The sequence below is a fragment of the Rhagoletis pomonella genome, unplaced genomic scaffold (assembly GCF_013731165.1).
Source record: "Rhagoletis pomonella isolate Grant_MI unplaced genomic scaffold, Rhpom_1.0 Rhpom_scaffold_00002, whole genome shotgun sequence".
Taxonomy (NCBI): Eukaryota; Metazoa; Arthropoda; class Insecta; order Diptera; family Tephritidae; genus Rhagoletis; species Rhagoletis pomonella.
In genome coordinates, this window is record NW_023458556.1 from 88,828,557 (window position 1) to 88,849,223 (window position 20,667).

Consider the following 20,667-nt stretch of genomic DNA (forward strand, 5'->3'; position numbering starts at 1 on the left):
AGGAGCAATTGATTGTTTATTGTTTTCTGTTCTCTTTCATATCCTTTGTATGAAATTTTTGACTGTCCTCGCCGCAAAAGCAAAAATGAAATACATGTACATTTTGTTATTGGCGTACCGATACCACCTTATTGAATACGCCTTGGATTTGCTTTGCCGAAGTGCTAGCAACAGTGTTGCCGTTTTAGCCCTTTGGTGGCTAGATTTAGCTACCACATACTTTTTTTGACCATATAAATTTAAAATTGCCCCTAGCCCTTTGGCGAATTTATTCATCCTCGGCATGAAAAAGTTGTATATGCTTAATTTGATCTCATTTTTTTCATTTATGTAAGAGATGAATTTTTAAACTAAGAAAGACTGACATATATACATATGTATGTATATGTATTGTATGTTCCTTATGATTTTATACATACATACTGTAAAAGTGTTGGGGCTGTTAACTTATCTATTAACGATTTAACTATAGTTTAAAATAGATAAGTGTACGGCGCTTAATATGCTTAATTAGTTAATTGGCCCATCACGTCGATTGACCGTTTAAGTTCTTGTGGTGTGATTGTACCAACTGCTGGTGCATCTTCAAAAACTATTTGGACATTTTATGATTGCACCAGCATGCTCAATTTTCTAAGTAAAAAGTATTTTGGCGGAAATTTCTTGCACTAAATGAGTCAAAGCCGTGTTTGTGGAAGATATTGCGATATTACGATATTCGATCCTGATAGTACAATCACTTGATGGAGCCAGCAAGCTGGTGTTGTTTCATACAAAAAGGTTTTTGGTTGCATAAAATATTAACTTTTTTACAGAGTTCGCTGCTTTTCTATACCATAACTTATTGAAAATGTTTGCGTGTATACTTATGTAAGTACAAAATTTTAGCTACCATTTTTAGCTACAACGACTTTTTTTAGCTCTTATTTAGCCCTTTTTTAAAAGAATTTGGCTACCACTAAATTTTATTGGCGGCAACACTGGCTAGCAAAGCATCAGTCAATCGTCAATTATCGTAAGACGCACGAAGACGATCATATCATCCATGTGTCGACGTCGCAGCGAGCAATGTTGTTTTCTGTTGTAGAAAATACCCATTCATTAATGCGCCAATGAACAAATTAAAAAAAAAGAAGTTTCAAGATCTGAAAGTTTTTTAGCTTACGGTGGTAGAAGTAGTAGAAATGTAATTTAGCAAAAAAAAGTGTTATCTATTCCACAAATATGGGAACATCCGAGCACTGGCTGTTGAGCAAAACTTCGCTGCTTCGCACACAAGCGCATGTGTGTGATAGCGTGAGTGCCCACCTCTGATCTAAAAATATATATATGTAGATGTGACCCACCACACATATGTACATTAGGGTGGTCCTAAAAAGTCGGAATTGTAATGTTCTCACCCCTAGGATTGTTCTATATCGAAAAAAGTGTGTATACTAGGGATGTTAATTTTTCGGCTTTTTCCGATCCCGGGATTTTCGATATGGCGTTGTCACAATCCCGGGATCTCTTGATTAGTCCCGGGATTTAGATAGTCATTACTTTTCAACAACTTAAATCGAAAAAATTGCTTCTATATTGTTTGAAAAGTTCTCCTGCCATGAAATAAATAATAAATAAATGGGTTTGAAACCTACTTTTTTATTTAAACAGGGGGTTTTTTTCTCTCTGACCGCAGGATTTACTTTAAATTACTTTGTAATTTCAAAGATATGGTTACTTCCAAAAACTATTAAACAAATTCCATGCAATGTAGAATAAAAATATGGGTAACAAACGCAATAGGAAATTTCTTTTGAATTTAAAAAATTTAAATTCTTTGGATTCACAAGGACGAATAGGCAATTTTTAAGCTAACAAAGTTTGAAGAACGAGATTCGAGGATGTTATCGAGTTTATATAAGCCCTTAACATATAATTTTTTCAAAAACAAATATTGCGAAATTTCAAGGATAAAATTTTAAAATGACATTTTCAATATTTACCAGCCCTTCCAGAAACCTGTGATCGGACTTAAAAAAATTCTGTGTGGTAGAATCTGGGAAAAATGTGATAGATTTCAAAAAAATGTGGTAGATTTCAGGTTTTGGATCAAACTTTGTACAAAAATTAATGAAATTCTGTAAGGTTTCACCTAGACTAAAAAAAAATTAATTTTAGTATAACAAAGTGCAAGATTGAAGTTGCTAAAATTTGCATTGAGTTTTGGCAATTTTTTTCCCTGACAGTGTAAAGCGGTTCCTTCCATATCAAGGTATTTTTCGAACATAAATTTTTTGCAACCTTGCGGAGTGCTGCCAGCGTTTCATTTTATCACATCACGATGTATCGAACAAATGTGGCACGTTACAGAAACCACTACTTGGGATTTGCCGATTTTGACAATTCTCAAGTAAATGTAAACAACGTCTCAGAAACTTTAGATGCACTGAAATTTGCTAATACTTTTACAAAAATCGCCGTTTTTTAACATTTTCGCCCTAATTCTTTTTATAAATCATATATTTTAAAATTTAACATAATGAAACCACGTTTCCTGTCGAAAAGTTAATTATTGAGAAAATTTACTATTTTACAGTTTATGTTGTCCTCTAATTCGGCTTTGTTTACTTTTAATTGAGAAATTTCATCGCCGCCGGGAATGCGGAATCTTGTATTATATCATTCTTGTTACCATATAGTGTTAAGTATTGGACAATTTTTGCTCTTAAAATTAAGAAAATTATGTCGAACAAAAATAAAACTAGGTACTCAAAAAACGCGATTTGTGGTAGATATCAGACCTTGTGTGGTAGATGCTCAAAAAGTGGCAGATCTAACACAATGTGGTAGAAGTCCGATCACTGCCAGAAACTTGAATCTGTTTGAATTCTACAGGATTTCCTCATTAATTTTATACCCATACTTCTTCTCTAAGCACATCTCTCTGAATTTTTTAAATTATTTTTGAATTACTGACGTCAGAGTGAAAAACTAAAAACGCAATTTTACTATATTTGGCCCATGGTTTCGCGAATATATTGATATTTGTGTTTAGAATTTACTATCGCGCGGTGTTTTATGTATATATGTATGTTGTATGTATAATGAGCTACACATTTATTGAAAAAATATTAATTATTAAATGAAAAAAGAAATGTAGCCAATTCTGGTCAAGAAAAGGAGTTTTTATTATTGTCATCAGTGAAAATTACAAATCCCGAAAATAATGGGATTACTTGCCAAGAATCCCGGGGTTAACATTCTTAGTGTATACCCCTATTTTTATACCCGAGCGCACTTGTGCACAAGGGTATATTAATTGTGTTCACATAACGGTTGTTTGTAACAGCCAAAACGAATCGTGATAGATATAGACAAATGTATACATAAATGCTCAGAATGAATAGAGAAGTCGATTAAGCCATGTCTGTCTGTCCGTCCGTCTATCTGTCCGTTTTCACGATAACTCGAGCAAAAATTGAGATATCTCAACGAAATTTGGTACGTACGTTTCCATTTATCCAAGGTAGGTTGGTATTGAAAATGGGCGAAATCGGACTATAACCACGCCCACTTCCCATATAACGGTAATTTTCAGAAATACGAAGACTGCGATATTTTAGTAACTACTGGAGATTATTCACTCAAAATTAATATTTACAATAAGTTTTAGACGAAAAATAAGAATATTATAAATTTTTGGAAAATGGGCGAAGCCACGCCCACTTATGGTTACATATGTATATCTTAGGAACCGCTGCACCAATTTCTTCCAAACTTGGCACAGTTGTTGGGCTTCGTACAACATACCAAATGGCCAAAAAATTTTTAAATCGGACAATAACCACGCCCGCATCCCATATAACGGTAATTTGGAGAAATACGAAATCTTCGATAAATCAGTAAATATTAAAGCTAATTTATTCAAAATTGATGCTTGCAACAATTCTTAACCAAGAAATACGTTTGTGATAAAATTTTGGAAAATGAGCGTGGCACTGCCCACTTATGATCACATATATGTATCTCGGTAACCGTTCTACCAATTTGTACCAAACTCGGTATGGTTATTATACTTGCCACATAAAAGCAACACGTTGAAAATTATTGAAATCGGACTAAAATTGAGGCCGCTTTTCATATCACGGTAAATTTCAGAACTGCTTGAAACTTAAAAATTTCGATATTTAAGGTCTCTAATTTACTCAAAATTGATACGCCCCTTACCGTAGCTTTCGGAAAGGTGAAAAAACATATATTTAATACTTGCGCCGGGTATTTAATGTTCGGCTCCGCCCGAACTAAGACTTTCTTACTTGTTTATTTTGAAATCAAAGAATATTTAGAGGGCGCTCAAAGCGCCCAAAGTTTTCCATGTATTTTATATGGGGAAAACAACTTTTCGTAGAAACGGTATATAATTCTTAAAAATCAATATTTTTCTATTGGAAAACTCTGTTTATCTGCAGGAGATTCCCAATAATAATACCCAATTGTTTATTTAACCATTTTTTATCGCAACTATAATTTATAGGTCCGCCAAAAACCCATAAAAACCCCGAAAAATGCAATGGGCGGACCAATCAAAAATCGTTAGTATTAAAAAATGGTTAAATAAACAATTGGGTATTTTTGTCAATGTTATTGTGGCTTATTATTCCCGAGCCCACTTGTGCACAATGGTATATTAATTTTGTTCACATAACGGTTGTTTGTAGCAGCCAAAACGAATCGAGATAGATATAGACAAATGTATACATAAATGATCAGGATGAAAAAAGCAATCGATTAAGCCATGTCTGTCTGTCCGTCCGTCCGTGTACACGATAACTCGAGCAAAAATTGAGATATCTCAACGAAATTTGTATGTAGGTTTCCCTTAAGCCAAGGTAGGTTGGTATTGAAAATGGGCGAAGTCGGACTGTAACCACGCCCACTTCCCATATAACGGTAATTTCCAGAAATACGAAAACTGCGATATTTTAGTAACTACTGAAGATAATTCACTCAAAATTGATATTTACAATAATTTTTAGACGAAAAATAAGAATATTATAAATTTTTGGAAAATGGGCGTAGCCACGCCCACTTATGGTTACATGTGTATATCTTGGTAACCGCTGCACTAATTTCTTCCAAACTTGGCACAGTTGTTGGCCTTGGTACAGCATACAAAATCGCCGAAAATTTTTAAAATCGGACGATAACCACGCCCACATCCCATATAACGGTAATTTAGAGAAATACAAAATCTTCGATGAATCAGTAAATATTGAAGCTAATTTATTCAAAATTGATGCTTCCCTGTAGGGAAACGAACTAGTGCGGAACTGGTTCGGTTCTAGTGCGTTTGGAACCATGACTAGTACGCGTTAATTCTCTTTTGCATGCTAGCGACTGGCGAATTTAACATTGCGATGTCCTAGGAAGTGGCAATTGTCCCCCGTTGCATCCCTTTTGCTCTAGTTCCGAACCAGTTCTAAATTCGACAGATAAGATCTAGTTCGTTTTGCCTCCCTTTTTCTATAGTTCCGAACCATTCCAAATTCGACAGATGAGATCTAGTTCGTTCTGCATCCCCTTTTATTTAGTTCCAAACCAGTTCCTAATTCGACAGATGAGATCTATTTAGTTCGATCCGCATCCATTTTTTATAGTTCCCAACCTGTTATAAATTCGTCACCTTAGAGCTATATTTCTAATCAGGCTTGTCGAAACATTTCCCTTTTATATTACATACGAACGGTTGAAAGAAGGACAACACCATCACAAATGTTTAAATGCATTTATTAAAAATTTATAAACCACATTAGTAGTAGTAGTAGTAGTAGTATCAAACTTAAGTAGTAAGTAAAAAACAAAAGTGCGTTCTGCTTAAAAGTAAAAATATTAGTTCACTTTGTCTAAATTTAAGCATATTAATTTTTAAGTAAATTCAGTTCTTTTTAAGGTTATATGTATATGTAGTACTTCGAAATTTTTTGTCGTACCTAAATAAGATATACAGTCATTCAATAAAGTTTAGGTACAGTGAAGTTTTTACAATACCGGCAACTATATTTTAAATATTTTGTTTTCCCTAATTTTTTATAAAAATATGGTTAATTCTACACCAAAAACCCCAAAAATCAGAGTTCCAAAAAGAAAATTAAAGAAAACTCTGCGAATTTCCATCCAAGTATTGCAATTTACACTCTTTAGAAAAAAGTTAAGTACTCAGTTTTTTAGCCCATTCAATTTTAGTATAACAAAGTGCAAGTTTGAGGTAGCTAGGGCTTACCATTGATATTTAGCAATTTTTTTTTTGTTGTTTGGTAAGTCCTAGCTTCCTCATACTTGCACTTCATTATACTAAAATTGAATAGGCTAAAAAACTTTTTCTAGAGAGCGTAAATAGAAGGTGAATTATTTTAATGAAATTTTCCAGAATTTTCTTAAATTTTGCACAAGGTTTGGAACTCTGATTTTTGGGTATTTTGTTGTAGAACTGAGCATATTTTTATAAAAAATTACCGAAAACTAAAATATTAAAAAAATAGTTACCCGTATTGTAAAAAATTCGTTGTACCTAAACTTTATTGACTGACTGTATTAAGGTAGCTGTGGTGGATTGCATAAAAAAAATTAATTTGTCTTTTCTTAATAAAAGGTAGCTCTGGTGGCTTGCATTTTTAAATAAATTTAGTGAGAAAGTGGTAATTATTTTGACACTTTTTTTTAAAATGCCTCTTTTTCTGCAACTGCATTGCCTTTCTCAATTGTCCTTCAGGATCTTGGCTTTGCTTATGGAATCACTAAGTATAATGATTATTAAGCAACTCAAAAACTATACCAGCGTGATTACCGACGTATCCTTTTGAGAGGTAGCGGCACCCTTATAAGAGGAATAAGATCCAAACTTTTGAGGTAAAAATTTCAGTAGGTTGCGTCTTTATGGCCTTTTCAATTTTATAAATTATCATTATTTTTAAGTGGAAAAATAAAACTGAAAATTAATGATAATCTCTGCGCGAAAAAATAAATATCATAAAATAATCATTATTTATAATCCCAAAAATAAAAATCAAATAATAATTATTTCCGTTTGAGCGAAAAAATAAAACTCAATAATAACACAGGTTTACAAAAAAAAAACTTATGCATATTAAACCAAACCTATATATCCCTATGTTATTCGACACGCTGAATGCGAATCCGAAGTCCGTTAGTCTCCACCACGTCAGGTTCGTGGCCAGTTGAAGGTCAAGTAGAGAAAAATTTATTGAATAAACCTGAAAATTTATATACATAAGGTTTTACATTCGCTGAACCCGAATCCGAGGTCCGTTAACCTCCATAATGTCAGCTTCGAGGTCATTTGAAGGTCAAATAGGACATAAAATTTATTCAATAAAAATTAAAAAAAAAAATAAATTGTTTTTGTTGTCACTGAAACCGAGTACTTGATTCCTCAAGGTCATCTGGAGGTCATGCCAAGGTCATCCCAAGGTCAAATTCAGATGAATTTTATTGAATTTTCAGGTTTATTCAATGAATTTTTCCCTACTTGACCTTCAAATGACCACGAACCTGACGTGATGGAGGCTAATTGACCTCGGATTCGCATTCAGGATGTCGAATAACATAGGGATATATAGGTTTGGTTTAATATGCATAAGCTTTTTTTTTTGTAAACCTGTGTAATTCATAAAATAATGATTAAATGCTGATTTAAATTATTTTACTCATAATGATTACCTTTCCTGCTTTTAAAATTGGAAATAGAATAGTTTAGTGAAAGTACCACATTTCACTGCTTTTGGACTGGAGCGGAACTAGTTACTATCGGACTGGTTCGTTTTTTGGCAAAAAAGAACTAGTACTGAACTAGAAATCTGGTTCACTAGTTCGTGTTTTCCCTACAGGGTTGCAACAATTCTTTACCAAGAAATACGTTTATGGTAAAATTTTGGAAAATGGGCGTGGCACCGCCCACTTATGATCACATATATGTATATCGGTAACCGTTCTACCAATTTGTACCACACTCGGTGTGGTTATTGTGCTTGCCACATATTAGCAAAACGTTGAAAATTATTGAAATCGGACTAAAATTACCTGCGCTTCTCATATAACGGTAAATTTCAGAAATGCTTGAAACTTCAATCAAACCATCTAGCGGTAGCTTTCGGAAAGGTGAAAAAGCATATATTTAATACTTGCGTAGGGTATTTAATGTTCGGCTCCGCTCGAACTTAGACTTTCTTACTTGTTATCATTTTATTTTTGATATTTTTATTGAGCTTTGTACCACGATTGTTTATTAGGAAAAATTGAGAAAGCAACCAAGTCTAAGCGGTAGAAGTTATAGCAGCTATTTCGGAGATCACCACATCTCCTCATCAGACTTCTTTTTTCTAGATTCAGCAGGGATTCTACCTGCGTAATCGATGTGCAAAGTCAGAAGCGTTAACCACTGAGCTATGTACACCCCGTATTTTTATTGAAAGTCTCTTAAAGAGAACCAGAGTTTTCCGATCGAAAAATATTGATTTTCAAGAATTCTATACCATTTCTACGAAAAGTTGTTTGTTCCCCATATAAAAATACATGGAAAACTTTGGACGCTTTGAGCGACCTCTAAATATTTTTTGATTTCAAAATAAAAAAAATAGGGGTATAAACACTTTTTTTCGATATGGAACAATCCTAGGGGTGAGAGCATTACAATTCCGACTTTACTGTTTTTGTACCACCCTAATGTACATATGTACATATGTGTGGTGGGTCACATCCACATATATATTTTTAGATTCACAATATCACATATATTTATTAGAGGGGTTCAAAAAATTTTTTTTTGGAAATTCATAAACGCTACCTGAAATTATTGTTACTTGTGATAAAAAAAGAGAAACGTGTTTTTTTTATTTTGAAAAAAAAAAAGTTTTTTAGAGGTCGCGCTGGTCGGTTTTTTATAAAAACGCTTATGTTCCCAATTTTTTTATTTTCTTGACATTTTTTAAATTCAGTTAAAAATGTGGTTTTTGCATATAATTACCCTGTGGGGCAAATCTCTAGTTCTGAACTGGTGCGCTTCTAGTAGATCTAGACCCAGTACTGGTTCGCGATAAATCTCTTTTGCATGCAAGCAACTGGCGAATTTAACATGGCGATGTCCTAGGAAGTGTCAATTGCCCCCCACTGCATCCCCTTTTCGATAGTTCCGAACTAGTACTAAATTCTATAGTTCCGAACCAGTTCTAAAATCGACAGACGAAAGAAAAAAGTGTCATGATTTTTCAATCTTTTTGGTTCTTCCGTGTGTGCGATTTTAAGATATTTTGGAAGAAATGTGTTTTGAATTTGAAATTAAATTTGTTTGAATGATTGTAAGAAATGTGCGTTTACATACCTTTAGCTGTAGCTGAGTTTGCAGAGGTGCTCGCTGTTAGATTCCAGACGGTCCCAAGATGTTGAAATGTTAACACAAATTTTGGTTTTGTATTACCAAGCTAAGAAAAAGAATCTGCGAAGTGCAGAATAGAAACGTATTTGAACGAAAAAGCCGCCGAACACATATCTATGTAAAGTAAACAAGCCCCCCGCTGCATCCCTTATTCGATAGTTCCGAACTAGTTCTAAATTCGACAAATAAGATCTAGTTCGTTCTGCATTTCTTTTTCTATAGTTCCGAACCAGTTCTAAATTCGTCACTTTAGATATAGATTTCTAGTGAAAAAAGCTGAAAAAAAATTAGTTATTTAAAAGTACCACCTTTCGCCGACTTTTGACTGGTGGGGATCTAGTTCCTATCGGACTAGTTCCTTTTTGTTGATAAAGACCTAGTACGGAACTGGAAATTTGATTCTTTAGTCCGCGGTTTCCCTGCAGGGTACTCTGGTATTATTGGGGAACATTCCCTTAATTACATACCTGTCTTGGGTAGTTAGGATGGGCCTAATGGCCGAAAATATGCTCTCGAAGAGATACTAATAAAATTGAACCGTTGATACTGAACGATTTACGCGTTGTCATGGGTTGGAACTTGTTATCAGGGGGTTTCTGGGCTTGCTAATTAGGAATCTGAAGTCAGTTTTTCAAAATTCAAAATGGCGGATCCAATATGGCAATCAAATTAAAAAAAAAATACTACAATTAAAACGTTGATACTTAACGTTTTAAGCATTTTCAAGGGTTGAAACTCGTTTATAGGGGGTTTCTGGGGTTGCTGATTACGAATCTGTTTTCAGATTTTCACAATTCAAAATAAATTATACCAAAAATTGAAAATGTACCGCAGCTGTTTTCAACAGCGGATATTTCAAATCTGCTTGCCGGAATCAAGCAATAGCAAAGCTTTATGTTGCATTTCCAGCGCCTTATCTTCTTTTAATTCCAAAAACTCCAACTCTTCTTCGCTTTTCTTAAAAAGGAGTATTGTAAATTCATCCTCAATTATGTTACATAAAAAAGGGTTTATGAAGTATGTAAACGTACATTTAAATAATTTCAAATCGGGAAATCTTTTCAAAATCTGCTTTTAAATCATGTGCAATATTTTTTCTAGCCATGGTAAATGATGAAATATTCTTTTTTTGAGATCATAAATAAAAAGACGTAGTTTAGCTTCAAAACTTAAAATAAATTGCGACAAATCAAACAGATTTTCATTCTCTCCTTGTACAGAAAAATTCAAGTTTTGCAAATGTTCCATCATATCGGTAAAGCGCATTAAGTCAGAAAGCTAATTTTCATTCTCAAATTGCGGTTATTATTCTGATCTCAATTTGCGTATGTGTATATAAAAAGAATAAAATAAAAAAACAACACAATGGAAAAGAATGTCGAGCAAAGAAATATGTATTTTAAAAAGTAAAAAGTCCAAAATGTTCTAAGCAAAGAGAAAGTAAAAAGAGCCGCACTTTGCTAAGCAAAGAGCCTCGATTGCCCACCGCTATTCTATGATGTTTGCGGATATAACTAAATGTTTTCCTATTTTGAAATTATTTTTTGACGGTACACTAGGGCTGCCATAATCCCGAACCAATCGACCAGGACACTTATACCCTATAAATACAACTCCTTGGGTTCTGGCGTTGCATTATTACAATGTTTTTAGGGAATTTTCTGGGTTTTAGTCACTCACCCCTTATTTCAACCCCTAACTTGAGGTTGATGGTATCGTAATAAGCTTTTCCTTAATCTTCATTAAATTTACTACAATTAAAAAAAAATATTGTATCGATATCGTGATTTGCCTCGTGAGATACAGCAAAAAGAAAAGCGAAAACTCATCAATTTATTGAACATATACTACGTTTATACGCATGCATAAGTCGCTTTGAAAGAGCGAAGTGTTTTGGCTCACACTCCATTTCAAATCGGTGGTTTATTTCTCCAGACAGTTAGAAAGAGTGTATAAACACCGCTCTCAGTCAAAGCGAATTGGAGATCAGCTGTTCCGCTCAAATTCCAAATAATCGCATCAGTATTTAAAAGCTGATTAATAATAATCGTTCGTTTTCTTTGCCACGATTTTATAATGCCGAATAAAACTAGATTTTTATCACTTTCCATTATGTTAACTTATAAAATGTCAAATGAAAACATCTAATTTTGTTTGCTTTTGAAGACGGTTACTTTGATGCCGATATAAAGCCGTAAGTATAAACACCAGAGCGAAATGTGTACGGTGTCAATGCGCTTTCAATTAAGTCGATTATTCTGTGCGTATAACCGTAGTAATAGTCAATTTCGCGCCTCATTTCAGCCCTTAAAGTAAAGCGTGCTGACGTTCGCTTTAGTTTTCCTTTAATCGGCATAACTTGAACTTTATTCACAAGAAAAATTATTGCGCTATCTCTATTCCTTCTCGTTACATTAGGTTTTAACCAAAAAAAATGTGATTTAGCCCATAGTAGGCCGCACAGTGGGTGCAAAAAAGGTTGCTGTGGACAAATCAATTTTGAGAGCCCAAATATGAACCGATTTGAAGTTATAAAGATAATTAAATTTCGCCTCGATCTATCCGTGGCGATTTTTTTAAAAAGCTCTAGTTTTTTATTTATTTATGTTGAAAAATTGAAGAAAAAAACTTTTTACGTTTGAATGCCTCCACGTTTTTTGGAAAATACTTGAAATTAGTTTCAACTGTCTGCAATTATTTGAAAAATTATTCATAATTAAATGCATCCTATGGAAAAATGTTTACGAATATTTTTTTAAATAATTGCAGGCATTTGAAATTAATTTCAAGTATTTTCCAAAAAATTGGAAGAATTCAAACGTAAAATTTTTTTTCTTTAATTTTTCAACATAAATGAATAAAAAAAACTGGAGCTTTTTTAAAAAATCGCCACGGATAGATCGACGTGAACCTTAATTATCTCTTAGTTAAAAAAAGAAACATGAAATCGGTTCTTATTTGGGCTCTGAAAATTGATTTGTCCACAGCAAACTTTTTTGCCCCACTGTACGCCGTAAGCATAAATATCTTTCCAGCTAAGTAATAAGCAAGTAAAAGCTCTCTACCAAATCTCCGCCAAATGGAGTTTCTTTGAACTTTTACACCAACGTCTGCTTATAAAGACACTTAACATTAGAATTAATGACCCGGGCCCAGAGGTAAACGTACTACCAACAACAACCCACGTACTCAACATAACAGAATAGAAAGTTATGGAGAATATTTCTGAAGTGACACCCCTTAGCCAGATATAAATGTAGGTCTAAATTAATGAGTTTTACAGCTTCGCTCAGAAACATTAATTAAATTATCTCTAACGGATACTTAACTAATGATCGTTATCTGTTAATTAATGTCTCCTCTCAGAGTTGAAATATAAGAACTCATTAGTTAATGAAAAATTAAAACACAAGTGTGGCCTCAGTTGCAGCCCCTTGTTTTGTGGCATCACTCATTATTTCTTTCAGTTTATATGATTTTGCACGTGCTGCCTCATCAACAGTGGCAATGGTCGAGTGAGCAGAGCACATTCTTTTCATTTAATTTAATTTTTAGAACTTGTTAAAACAATTTCTTTTAATTTCATTTAATTTTTAGAAACTTGTTTATCTTTTTATACCCGAGCGCACTTGTGCACAAAGGTATTATAACTTTATTCACATAACGGCTGTTTGTAAAAACCCAGACGAATCGAGACAGATATAGACAAATGTATACATAAATGATCAGAATGAAAGAATAAATCGATTAAGCGGTGACTGTCTATGCGTCCGTCTGTGCACACGATAACTCGAGTAAAAATTAAGATATCTTAACGAAACTTGGTACGTGTACTTATTTTTGGCGTAGGACGGATGGTATTGAAAATGGGCAAAATCGGACAATAACCACGCCTACGTCCCATATAACGATAGTTTTAAGAAATACGAAAACTGCGATGTTTTAGTAACTACTTAACCTTATTCACTCAAAATTGATATTTACAATAACTTTTAGACGAAAAATAAGAATATTATAAATTTTTGGAAAATGGGCGTAGCCACGCCCACTTATTATTACAAGTGTATATCTTGGTAACCGCTCCGCCAATTTCTCCCAAACTTGGCACAGTTGTTGGCCTTGGTGTGTTTTAAAATCAGACAATAAACACGCCCCCACATCCCATATAACGGCAACTTAAAGAAATACGAAATCTTCGATAAATCAGTAAATACGGAAGTTAATTTATTCAAAATTTATGTTTACAATAACTTTTTAGCAAAAAATACATTTATGATAAAATTTTGGAAAATGGGCGACTTATGATCACATATACCAAACTTGGTATGATTATTGCGCTTGCCACACAAAAGCAAACCGTTGCAAATTATTGAAATCGGACTAAAATGACGCCCACTTTTCATATAATGGTAAATTTCAGAAATGCCTGAAATTCGATATTTCGAAATTTAAGGACGCTAATTTACTCAAAATTTATACTTACAACAATTCCTTGAAAATAAGTAACATTATTATAGAATTTCGGAAAATGGGCGTGACTATATAAGTTTATCTCATTAAGTCTAACTAAACATACTTACTATCGAAATTGTTAGAAATAGGGGTAAAACCACTCTGCTTACCATGTAATGGTAGTTTTCAGAAAGGTGAAAAACTATATTTATTCAGCCTCATTGCGTAAGTCGCAAAATAGGCTAAATTGTACGACTCGACAACATTGGCATTGTCTACTGTCGTTCTGAAATAAGTAACTATGAAAATCGTTGAAAACTATACAGTGCTGCCAAGTTTTTCCGTTTTATTACACTAGTCGAGTGGAAATTTTACGCAATGGCGTGAAATTTCCGATACGATTCGACACGACTCCCGCAATGAGGGTGAAAACCTGCGCCGGGTATTTAATGTTCGGCTCCGCTCGAAGTTAGACTTTTTTACTTATTTTAATTTATATTTGTTGCCAACTTCCATTGCCTCTAATATGAACATTCTATTTGAAAACTTCCCAAAGTTATTAAAAAAAACAATTATGATTTTTTCGAAAGACAATGTAAAAATTAGTAATTTCTGTACTTTTTGCCTAAATAAACGTTTTAAGACTAAAATTGTTCAAATACTTGATTTATTTTTTATTGTACATACTTGTTCTAATTTAATAGTATTTTTTAATTTTTGTACTTTAATGTTTTAAAAAGAAAAGTTATACATTATTTTATTTAATCTAATTTTTAGAAACTTTAGAATTTTTAGATTCTTTCATTTAAATTATTATTTTTTTAATTTAATTTTCTTTTAATATATCGATTTTATTGCTTTAAAAAGCTAAATATTTTATTTAAATTCTTTTATTTTTTAACTTATTCAGTTATTTTAATATCTTTTTCCTTTTCACTTTAGTTTTGTTTTAGTTTTTAGTATTTTAAAAGAAACATTTTTTTCCATTTAATTTAATTTTCAGAAACTTATTGTTAAAAGACAAACAATACCGCTAACAGGCCAATTCTGGCATCTGCCTTTCAACTCATCACAGTCTTTCGAAATACAAAAGTCAATTCAGGCAACTATCTTGAAAGGTCTTTTCTGTTTTTTGAAAGACAAATTAAAGAAAAATTAAATTTAAAATTTAAAAAGCCCTCTGCAGAGGATTTGATCCTCGTATCTCTCGAATGACACGTCAGTGGTCTTCTCACTCGGCCATTGCTACTGTTGGAGCAGCGTGAGCGAAAGCGAAATTTATTGAAAAAAAGTCAAAATAGTTCGTTAAGTTAACTTTAATATTAATTAAATGAACCATAACGACTCTGAGAGAGTTTTTTCAATTAGTAACTGAAGTTACGGCTGTTAGAGTTGTGTAATTAAAAAGAAAACTTCAGGGGAAATTTTTTGTCTATAAAGTTGGATAAACTGCGTATGTACTTATGCATGGGCGTAGCCAGGTAGGGGAAGGGGGGGTGCTCGAGCCCTCCCCCCTAACTTTCAAATTTTCCTTATATATATATAAAATAGTACCCTGAAATGCCAGCTTAATAGGGTCGATCCCCCCCCCCAAAATTTCATTCTGGCTACGCCGATGTACTTATGCATCTAAATATCGCTTATTTACCAAAAGACTCATAACACAAAATCTAGATTTTTGAGTAAATGTTGCAAAACTAATCGTTATATCATGCTTCTTATTGTGTAAAATCTTCGTCCTAAGATCTTGTGTACTTTCCACGTAAAATATAAAATACATTTTGGGAGAAAATTTAAAACATTAAACGCGTCTCCTGTAAAATATCGTTTTTTAAGATGTCACAGTATTTTAGTAAATGAGCGATATCTACTTGGAAGCCTAGTGGCCAATTAAGAATACGAGTATGTTATTAAATGATAATACAAACGTCGATTTTCATAGGTTGGTCGCACAACGACTACTAAGAAAACTGGCTTTTCTGAGCGAGAATGGCCGATAAACGGCGGAGAGTGGTTTCCTGCATCGTGTAGTTATTCGGAAATCATAATCACTGGTCATCAAGATGGCACTTTAAAGTTTTGGGACTCTGGTGCAGGAACTCTGCAAGTATGTATGATCACTGTTACTAACATTATATTATTTAATAAAATGCTTTTAGATATTATATAAATTGAAAACGGCAAAAGTGTTTGAAAAACCGAAAAATTCACATCCTGACGGTGGAATCGAAAATCCACTTGCAATTCAACATATATATCTTTGCTCTGAATCGCGCCGATTATGTGTTGCTGGTTGTGTTGGACAAGTTATGCTGTTTAAATTTCGCAAGGTCGAATCAACGTCTGGGGTTTTGACTTTGGAGATACCAATTCTGTATGAAAATTTTGATGACATCTATGGTACAAGCCCAGAATGCGATTTTATACCACATCAAGTTCAAAAAACTGAGTCAAGCGAATCGGATAAGGTAATTGAGTTTCCAACATTGTTTTTTAATATCAATTACATAAACTAGGGACCGCAAATAATAATTTTTTAAATAATATCATACTGAAAATGAAAAGATGCTTGCTTAAAGAGTATTCAAGCATAATCATGGTTACTCGAACTACCTTTAGCTTTATTAGGTAGACATTTAGGTTAGAAAACGATTAGAATGCGATTCGAATCTTATGTGTTTTTCTAAGGTATACGGTTAGAAGACGATTAGATAAACTGTTGAGGACTATAGTATTTTCTACAAAAGTAAGTTCTCGATATTGAGAAAAGGGTTAGATATTTAATCATGCACTAAGGGTGAAAAATAGTAAAATCAAATAAAACCGTATTTAATCCAAATGAAAACGTGCTCAAAATTATTATATAATGGAAACATTCAATTCAAATACGCCCATATTAAAATGAAGCGTTGGTTTTGCAATTGAATATTTCCATTATACACTACTTTCGAACACGTTTTCATTTGACTTAAATACGTTTTTATTTCATTTTACTATTTTTCCCTCTCAGTGTATACTCAAATTTAAAATTTTCATTTTTACCGTGCGTTATTTTCCTCAGTGTATTCTACCGTTGAATTCTAATTGGTTTCTAATGTCTAGTGTTTTTCTAATCATTCGCTAATCGAATTCTAATATAGTTCTCTAACCTCGTTGTCGATTCGTGAACTATGTACCTACATTAGAATTCTAATGTAAAATCAAAGCGTTTCTCTAACGTTAGATACTGTGCTTGCTGGCATAGGCCAAGAGTTGAAGACCCGTTGTGATACCACAACTAAGAGTTGTACTCCCCCTTGCTGAACAATTTTGAATCCTTGACGAAACTCGTCAGGCACCTAAGGTTTAAATCATCTAATCACCCAAGGTCACTAAAGAAAGGAGACTCCAGAAAGTGCAAACTTCTCCTCGATAATGCAGAGAGTATGGAGAACTGCGCTCTGTGCCCGGAAGAATCTTTTTGGTTTTTGTTTACGAACTACATAGTATACCTTCAGGGAAATTCTTTCTATGTTTCGATCATTTTATTTGCAAAATGTGTAACAAGTAGGGAAGCGTTTGATGATTAGTGATTTGCGTTGTTAAACCTATGTATAATACAGTGTTTAACAACAGTCGTTTTTGAACTTTAAAGAGTAAAGTATTCTGTATTGCGTTATTTTCTACACGATCAAAAATTTGGGTTTAATTTTTAAACCGCGCTGGAACTACTGCCTTTTTTAAACTTTTATAGTCAATAAAAGTTTTACGCAATTTTTAATATATTCTGGTTTAAATTTTAGCCCAAAGAGTTCGTGGTTTAAAAATCAAACCAAAATGTTTTAATTCTAGTTTCAAGGTTTCAAATATAGAAACTTTGGTTTAAAATCTAAACCGAAATAGAATATGTTTGCACAGCGAATTGTGGTGTTGATTCAAACTCAACATATGAAAGCACATTTACATGCGTGGCTGTAGCTGAGTGTGCAAAGATGCTTCATACAATTGGTTGCTACCAAGGCTGTCCGGGTTCAATCCCAACCAGACGGAGCATGAAATTTAAGATTGTTTTTTTTTTTATTCTTAATTATGAAAATGTTTGGGTTTAACATTTAAACCGAATTGTTTAAGTTCTAAACCCAACATATGTGCCCTCTTTTTTATAAACTTGGAAGGTTTGTATTTGAAACTGAATTTAGTTTGGTCATATATGTAGTCCAAAAAGTTTAAAATTAAAACCGAAATTTTTAACCGTGTAGGATGATATCATAGCTCAAAAATTTGTAATAATGCTTCACAGACTAAAAGGGATTTGGTTGCGGCGATTATGAGAGAATTAAAGAGTAAAATACACAACATAGAAGAATGCAGAGATCTGGAGAAAAAAATTAATTTAGTTTACATCAAAATAAAGGACAAATAGCGAGTCGCCAATCGTTGTACTATTAAGTTTATAATGAAGCATGAAAACTGGCTAGCGAGTATAAGTTCATTTGATGAAGAAAAGCCGAGTACGTCAACCCATCGAACTACAGGGAGAACAACAAACCCCATTGACGAGTGGTCGACCTTCACAAGGAAAAGGAGGCTGGCAGATGCTACTGAAACTATCGCCACGGGTCCTCTTTCAGAAGCATTATCTATAAAATGCATAAAAGGCGAAGGGTGGTATTATCAATTGGAAAGCGAATGGTTTGGGAACGCTATTAAAATATGCATTTTTGTTGTAGCGGCTACTAAACCCCGCTCGGGTCGGCTCATCCATCTGCGTTGTCGTCTGGTTCAGCTAAACGGAAGTACAGGAAGTGCGCAACTTCGACAGGGGCTGTCCATTCGGACAGGGGCGTAAGCTGGGTGGGGTTTTGGGGACATGCGAAGAGGTGCCGTGAGTCAAGTGGCGACTGTCTGCATGCCGGGCACTGGTTGGGCACATCTTCGTTTATTCTACTCAGGTGTTGCAATAGCCAGAGCAAAGTTGGGCTATTGTGGTGTGGGTCACCCGAGGCATACAAAGTTCTGTCCCGTCCACGTCCGGTGGTTGTGTGCCCAGAACGCCATTCACAGGTCGCGAGTATATAACTCGAGACCGACTCCCTGTGAATGCCGTTTAGGGCTTGTCGGTATGCAGTTGGGTCCCGAGTTTGTTTTATGAACCTCTGGACTTCGTCCGTCAGTTCGTAGAGATGCCTCCTGACGCGCCTTGGCGGGGCCCTTCTGCGAGGGGGCACCGAAATTGCGCATATGGAAACTGTGCATTTAGACATTATTTCGGTTTCAACCGAAACTGTGCATGTATGCTTTATTTCGGTTTTTACCATATGCATTATTTCGGTTTTAAAGCGAAACTGTGCATGTATGCATTACTTCGTTTTTTTTCATATGCATTATTTCGCTTTTAAAACGAAAGTATGCATATGCATAATTTCGGTATTTTCTCATATGCATTATTTCGGTTTTCAACCGAAACTGTGCATGTATGCATACCTTCGTCTTTCACATATGCATTATTTCGGTTTTCATCCGAAACTGTGCATGTACATATGCTTTATTTCGGTTTTAGCCATATGCATTATTTCGGTTTTGAACTGAAATTGTGCATGCATGCATTATTTCGGTTTTTGTTATATGCATTATTTCGGTTTTCTAACGAAAGTGTGCATATGGATAATTTCGTTTTTTCTAATATGAATTATTTACTTCTACTTAGTAAGGGTTTTAATCCCTAAGCGCGGCTGAAAGCCGCCTACGCAGAGAAAAGTTCTGCGCAAAAATACGTCCGCCCTTCTTTTCCGGCAATACAGAAAGGAGAATTCTACTTAGTAAGGGTTATAATCCCTAAGCGCGGCCGAAGGCCGCCTACGCAAAAAGAAGTTCTGCGCAAAAGTACTTCCGGCCCCCTTTTCCGGCAACACAGAAATGAGAATTCTACTTAGTAAGGGTTATAATCCTTAAGTGCGGCCGAAGGCCGCCTACGCAGAAAGAAGTTCTGCGCAAAAATACTTCCGGTCCCCTTTTGCGGCAACACAGAAAGGAGAATTCTACTTAGTAAGGGATATAATCCCTAAGCGCGGCCGAAGGCCGCCTACGCAGAAAGAAGTTCTGCGCGAAAATACTTCCGGTCTCCTTTTCCGGCAACACAGAAAGGAGAATTCTACTTAGTAGGGGTTATAATCCCTAAGCGCGGCCGAAGGCCGCTTACGCAGAAAGAAGTTCTGCGCAAAAGTACTTCCGGCCCCCTTTTCCGGCAACACAGAAAGGAGAATTCTACTTAGTAAGGGTTATAATCCCTAAGCGCGGCCGAAGGCCGCCTACGCAGAGAGAAGTTCTGCGCAAAAATACTTCCGCCCTTCTTTTCCGGCAACACAGAAAGCAGAATTCTACTTAGTAAGGGTTATAATCCCTAAGCGCGGCCGAAGGCCGCCTACGCAGAAAGAAGTTCTGCGCAAAAATACTTCCGGCCCCCTTTTCCGGCAACACAGAAAGGAGAATTCTACTTAGTAAGGGTTATAATCCCTAAGCGCGGCCGAAGGCCGCCTACTCAGAAAGAAGTTCGTTTTCATGTATGCACTATTTCGGTTTTTGTCATATGCATTACTTCGGTTTTGAGTCGAAACTGTGCATGTATGCATTAATTCGGTTTTTGTCATATGCATTATTTCGGTTTTGAACCAAAACTGTGCATGTATGCATTACTTCGTTTTTCTCATATGCGTTATTTCGGTTTTCAAACGAAAGTGTGCATGTATGCATTATTTCGGGTTTTTCATATGCATTATTTCGGTTTTCAACCGAAACTGTGCATATAT

At 34.6% G+C, this 20,667-nt stretch overlaps 1 protein-coding gene across 1 annotated transcript in view; it reads left to right on the forward strand.

Moving 5' to 3' along the window:
- LOC118755845 (syntaxin-binding protein 5) overlaps window positions 1-20,667 on the forward strand; it is a gene marked incomplete at its 5' end in the record, with an annotated part of 814,838 nt that overhangs the window by 416,156 nt on the left and 378,015 nt on the right. Inside the window, 2 exon segments of the mRNA XM_036490656.1 lie at window positions 15,825-15,989; window positions 16,042-16,350. Of these exon segments, the coding sequence (XP_036346549.1) occupies window positions 15,825-15,989; window positions 16,042-16,350 (474 nt within the window).